Here is a 6,431-nt window from a genome sequence, read left to right as displayed (position 1 = left end):
ACTTGACATTGGTGGACCAACGATGTGTGACACTGGGCAAATCATTAACCTCTCTGGGCCTATTTCCTCATCTGGGGAACATCTGCGCTTGAGCAACATAAGTCTAAGGTCCCCATATGATTTGATGTTTTGCGACCCATTTAAGGCGCAGGGCGCGAAAGGGCAGAAACAAAGTGTGCGTTCAAGTCGGTCGGCCCGGGTGTCACTCGTGTAAAACCCCATGCTTTGAAGGTTCTCGTGCGTCTCGGCCTGCAGGTTTCGCTCGGAGCTGTGTCCTTGAACGTCCATCCTGCTGGGGTGGCTTGACGCACTTCTGTGCAGATGTGTTCGCCCGCAGCTCTACCCCTCGCCCAAGGCGGAAAAAACCGTCAGCTGGGTCCTTCCGGGTTGCGTGTCGAATCGGCGGCGGCGACCCAGCGCCGCATAGCGGGGTGGAGAATGTGCGGCTGCGCGCGCGCCGCGGCGTTTACGCGGCGATTTCATCATGCTACGGGCCGGGCCGCGCGTGCTGCTTCCGTCGCCACCCTCTTTGGACCTCCCAGGGCCGCCGGCTCATGCCCTGTCCGCGCTCGGCGCTGCTTAGAGCTGCCCACGCCAGTCTGCTGCTGCTGTCGCGCCAGCTCTCGGCCCGACCCTCGCTCCCGCTCCGCCGGCCCCTCAGCGCGCCCTCCCGCGCCCCAATCTCCTTCCCCGCCGCCGCCTCCCAGAGCAGCATGGACGGCGCGGGGGCTGAGGAGGTGCTGGCACCTCTCAGGCTAGCCGTGCGCCAGCAGGTACCGGTGTTTTGCGCCCTCCGCACAACCCCCACTTTCCTCCCAGGGCCCTCTCCTGGCCATCCTTCCCTTCTCCCCTGGGAACCGTCCTCCTCTTCGGTTACCCCTTTCTTTCCCTTCATCCTCTGTCGTCCTCTTCGCTTCCCCTACTTTGGTCCCAAGTCCCCCGCGCGTCAGCCACCTCCTCTCCTGCGGACCCCGTCCTCCCCTCTTTTTGGATGACTCCCTGGAACCCCTTCGACTTACTGCGTCTCTCTCCTGATCTGTTCTCCCTTCCCCATTCTGTCACAGCCCGCGTCTCTTCTATTTCCAGTGGGGCTGGGATCTGTGACCCTTTGATTCTCCTTGCCTCCTAACTGAATAACCTTAACTTCAGTTTTCCAGACTCTGCTGTACTCTTTGTGCACCCTGGGTGGAAAGGTTCCTAATTCTTTCCGTGGTCAGTGATGAGCCGAAGCTGCCGGTTCTTTCTCTTACGGCCAGGCCCTTTAATCTTCAGGATGCTTTGAATAGTGTTGCCTCCTTTACATCTTCCTTCATTCAGTGCTTAGTTTAGCTGAGGATTGGCTGAGAAAATAGAGTTGAAACGTAGATGTGGGGAGGTGTCGAACTTTTTTATTAATGCTGTGAACTCATCATCCTTTGCTCTTGTCATCTTTTCTGGCTTCTGAAAAGGCCGTTTGGAACCAGTGAGCTCTCTGATCGTAAACCTGGGAAACTAAATGTTGCGGAGTTACTCGGTGAAGTCAGCCATCCTTCGTATGGAATATTTTGAAATTTGATTTTCCTGAAGGGGAGGAAGGCTTCATGGGCTGGAGGACTTGATTTAATAACCCCTTTTTCCTAGGGCACTGCATAGAGAATAGAATTTAGAGAGGGCCAGGAAAACATTATTTCAGATGATTCTCATAGCCAATTAGGGAGATCCCAGAAGCTTTCAGTAGAACCCCGGAGATCGATGACCTGGTAGTAAACACCAAACGAGTTTCTCCTGCATGGGCGCCTGATGCAATAATTTGCCTTAGCTACAGAGGGTGGAACCCTCTCTCGGAAGTAATTCATTGGGGCATAGCTGCCGAAAATTCAGCGAATTCTGCTGCTTTGTCATCTGCCCTCTTCGCTGATTTGAGCCTGACCGATTTAATAAATAGCCTTTCATTTTGAAATATGAAAATTTCAAAATGAAATTTTTGAAAAAGTTAAACCACGGGCTTAACTTTTTTCTTCATTTTTGGTGTCAGAACATCGATTGCATATTCTGTCTCCCTCCACCCACTTTCCACTCCACAATTAAAATTAGGTGTGGTTCCTTTGTTTTTTCTGTAACTTGCCGTTTTTTAAACTATCCTTCCCTTTAGAAGGGAGCATACATCTAATTTGGAAAAAAAAAAGCACATACACACACCCAAACCCCTCCCTCTGCCACGTTAGCCTGGAACTGCAGTGCAAATCATCCATCGGTAGTTAAGACTGGATCTAGTTAACTGAAGTAATATTTCCAGTGCCACTACTGTCTTGTGTATTGCTTATGTTGTCCTGATTATTAGTTGTTTAGTACTTTTAAGATATTTTCTGAATATGTGAATTAGTTGATGTAAGTTAGTTTGGGTATTTTTTCTAATTTTCCAGGAACACACATATATTAGTTAATTGTGTGAATTACTGAGTCCGATGTCAGCTGAAAGATAATTTAAAGATGATCTAATTATATCCCTTTTTTGTATATGGGGAAATGAGGCACACTGTCACCCCTATCCATTTTGCATATTTCCATTGTGAAGTGCAATTGAAAACCTTTCGGAGTGGGATTTTTACTTAAGTCTGATCTTGTTAGTAACACATGTTTCGTAGAAATTTGTTAATCTAGAAAATGAATGAAGTGAGCTTGTCACTTTAAGAAAACAATGGTTAGTATTTGTGGCCAATAATAAAATTCAGACTTTAGGAAGTTTTAGAATTTTGGAAAACTCGTATCTTTTGCTGTGAGCTTGGCAGTTTTCGTAGTCCTTAAAGGTATTTCTTTTTTTTTTTTTTTTTTGAGATGGATTTTCGCTCTTGTTACCCAGGCTGGAGTGCAATGGCGCGTCGGCTCACTGCAACCTCCGCCTCCTGGGTTCAGGCAATTCTCCTGCCTCAGCCTCCTGAGTAGCTGGGATTACAGGCACGCGCCACTATGCCCAGCTAATTTTTTGTATTTTTAGTAGAGTCGGGGTTTCACCATGTTGACCAGGATGGTCTCGATCTCTTGACCTCGTGATCTACCTGCCTCGGCCTCCCAAAGTGCTGGATATTTCTGATGAGATGAGTGGTGATATTAACAAACGTGAATTTTTTTTTTAAGTATTTGGGATAATCTGCACTCAGTGAACCAATGTTTTACAAGTGACCAATGCATGATGTTATAAAATCAGGTACTGGTGAAAGAGCCATTCAAAGCTAAAGATACATTAACAGATTTATTGTAACAGAGTACAAAAAAATTCATTGCTATAGTTTCTGAGTTAAAAATAACCTTGAAAAAACTACCACTTATCAGAATTTTGATGCAGTATCAAAGAATATCCACAGTTATCCAAAACGGCTTTTAAAATTATTTTTCCTTTAACAACTATGTGTGATTTCCTTCATGTACTTTACCCAGAACATCATATTGCAAAAGAAGCAGACTTTCCACATTGGTCTTCTAGGATTTTTCACAGGTTAAGGTTACCAAAATAGTAAGTGGTAAACTCAAAATTAAAAAACCCCTGAGGAGACAAGCCACCTTGAGTGAGACTCAGGGGAAATGATAATAGAATTAGATCCTCTAAAAGTATTAGAATAATCACGTTTTTTAAATGCTTAAGATAATTTTATAAAAGAAGGACTCAAAAACATGAGCAGAGAACAAGAGTACCAAAAACAATCAGGCAGTGTGAAAGTGAACCACATATTATGTGGAAATGGATTACTGAGATCAAAAACTCTGTTGGGTGCCCAAAGACTCTGTCAACTCAACTTTAATTACTCAGCTGAGAGTTTTTCTCAGATGATCTAGTTCACCGTATTGTTGTAAATATGAAATTTTTTACAAAAAATTTGTTTTCTCAGATGATCTAGTTCACCATATTGTTGTAAATATGAAATCAGTATAGGTTGTAATTAATAAAATAATTCATTATTATTAGCAAGGAAAAACTTCCAACTATAAAGAGACATTTAAAGGAAGATGAGCCAACAGTCAGAATGGGAATGGTCAATTATTAATAATTCATATTATTAATTATTAATAATTCATAAAATAATTCAGTATTATTAGCAAGGAAAAAATTCCAACTATAAAGAGACATTTAAAGGAAGATGAGCCAGCAGTCAGAATGAGAAGAATGGTCAGAGAAGTAGGAAGAAAACTGAATAATTTTTTTTTTTGTAATCGAGAGGAGAGAGATTTAAGAGGGTGGTCAATTTATTGGTTCTTCTGTGTTCTCAGTACAAGTCTGGCTCTTTCCTACTTTTTAATCAATGCTTTTTCTCTCCTCCCTTTTCACTTCTCTATACCCAAAGGAAAAAATTCACCATGTGAGCGTAGTTATTTGTTAATTTGCCTGTATGTTCTTCTAGATTATAAATGAAGAGGGCACCTTCACTCATAATGACCTCTCACATAATAAACATTTGAATTGCATCATTCTTTTTGGGGGGGTGGGAGAAAATTAAACCTTATTTATTTTTAAAACCAAACCGCTAGGAGCATATATCACAGCCTGGAAACAGCAAATGGACAGGCTATGTTATTATTTCAAGTAATAAGCTGGTGAAAATACAATGAGGTTGCTATCAAAACAATAAGGTGTCATGCGGGGCCAGGAACACTGCAAGTTGCGAAAGCCCCAAGCAATAATGGTATCTGGTAATGGGAGCTGCCTCTCCTTTACTCTAAGGGAGTCAGCTCATCCTAGCCCAAGTTGCTTACTTTTTCTCCCTTGAATTTCCTGCTGCCAGGGATTTGTCTCAGTTGGGCCCCATTAATTCAGGGGGCTAAGTAGGCAATGCTAGGTTTAGGCTTTCATTCCATCTGTCCTATAAAAACCAGGTTTTCCAAATCCAGTACTTCATAACTCTGTTATAATCAAGTAGCCAACGGCTCCTCTTTCTTTTACTGTCCATTCCTAGATACTCTAGTACATATCACAATCAAAACCCTTTCTCTTCAAGGGGAAAGTGTTACTGCAAGATTGTCCTGTCATTTTGTTACACACAGCCTCAGGGACCATCAGCCAGTAATTATGCAAATTACCCATAATTAGTGTGTCATCACCTCTCATGTTTTCACATGGTCTCCAGACTGAAAGATGCAGCATGTAATGATTTTAAGAAATGTACATCCACAACTTGATGACCAGAAATAGGGACCTGCAAGGAACCTTTCAAAGTTTTTATCCAAACTAGTCTCGCTCCCAATTCCACACCTTAAAATTAACTTGTATGCCTCTGTGTAAATGACACAAAACCAAGAAAACAAAGACCCAGAAAACTTTTTTTTCCCTTCTAAATGACCTCATGGATTTTATTTCACAGCTTATGGAAAATGGTGTGGTGACACTTCTGGTAAACAGGATGTTGGCAACAAACAGAAAGTATCTCTCCTCAAATTCCACCAACTCTAACCTGCCAGCCTATTGGTTCCTGTGTAGTAAGAAGAGTCTGGTACCTTGGAGGGCTCTGGCTTGTTACAGGGGAGATCCTTACTGCCAGGACAAGCACTAGCCACAGGAAATATAAGCTCTAAAACTCTCTTGTGATATCTCTGACCCAATTTAGCAGCGCTTTTTTTTCCATTTCATTTTTTAGGACTGAAACATAAAAGAACTAGTGTCTGGAGGCAAGTGACATATGCCTTACACTTGTGACCATCCTTAATTTCTTCATTCATAAACTTTGCCTAAAAGACTAAAATTCCCAATTCCTTATAAAAAAAATATGTTCTTGCCCTCAGCCCCGATGGGCACTGGCAAAGACTCTTATTTCCCATTGGATAAGAGAACCTCGTTCATCTTCTTGGTCATAGTTGGAATGAGGTGTATGTGGTCATCCACACACTTGGTCACACAACCGTCCAGCTGCTGCTTCATCTGAAGTTCTTTACTCCCAGCATCCATTGAATCTTTGGCTTTGTTGTTGCAATGCACGATGCACTGGGCCAGGTGGTCCTGGAACTTCTCCAACTCACTGGTGACCAAAGCCAGGGCTTGAGCCAGAGGCACATGGCAGTGCTCAAAACACTGGTGCACCTGCTGCGTGGAGGCCTGGCTGTCCTCACAACAGCTGGTGCTGCACTGGAACATGAGACTCTGCATCTTCTGGATATTCTCTGTGTCCAGATTCTTCACCATTGAGTCCACCGCCTCCTGTATCTGCAGCTGCTGCAGCTCCACCATGGCGACCCTGCACTGCCCCGAGCTATGCCATGCTGGCACCCACGAGCTCTTTTTTTTTCTTTTTGAGACAGGCTGGAGTGCAGTGGTGTGATCCTGGCTTACTGTACCCTCTGCCTTCTGGGTTCAAATGATTCTCCTGCCTCAGCCTCCCAAGTAGCTGAGATTACAGATGTCTGCCACCATGCCTGGCTAATTTTTGTATTTTAAGTAGAGACAGGGTATCACCATTTTGGCCAGGCTT

At 43.7% G+C, this 6,431-nt stretch overlaps 2 protein-coding genes across 2 annotated transcripts in view; one reads left to right on the top strand and one right to left on the bottom strand.

Moving 5' to 3' along the window:
• The first annotated feature begins 554 nt into the window (after positions 1 to 554).
• Positions 555 to 6,431, top strand: part of GARS1 (glycyl-tRNA synthetase 1) — a 38,364-nt gene continuing 32,487 nt past the window's right edge. The window contains exon 1 of the mRNA XM_064380493.1: positions 555 to 773. Coding sequence (XP_064236563.1) covers positions 555 to 773 — 219 coding nt within the window. The remainder of the gene's footprint in view (positions 774 to 6,431) is intronic.
• LOC105732851 (protein FAM136A-like) lies at positions 5,774 to 6,190 on the bottom strand. Its single transcript, XM_064380494.1, has one exon. The coding sequence runs from the start codon at positions 6,188 to 6,190 to the stop codon at positions 5,774 to 5,776; it is 417 nt and encodes a 138-aa protein (XP_064236564.1).

This window comes from Aotus nancymaae, unplaced genomic scaffold, assembly GCF_030222135.1.
Source record: "Aotus nancymaae isolate 86718 unplaced genomic scaffold, 86718_ANA_hifiasm-v0.15.2.pri h1tg000025l, whole genome shotgun sequence".
NCBI lineage: Eukaryota > Metazoa > Chordata > Mammalia > Primates > Aotidae > Aotus > Aotus nancymaae.
Note: the sequence above shows the minus strand (reverse complement) of the source record. Positions and strands in the feature narration are given on the sequence as shown.

Bases quoted from the DNA above. Each gene is read 5' to 3' on its own strand.
- LOC105732851 (XM_064380494.1), bottom strand. From the start codon at position 6,190: ATGGTGGAGCTGCAGCAGCTGCAGATACAGGAGGCGGTGGACTCAATG.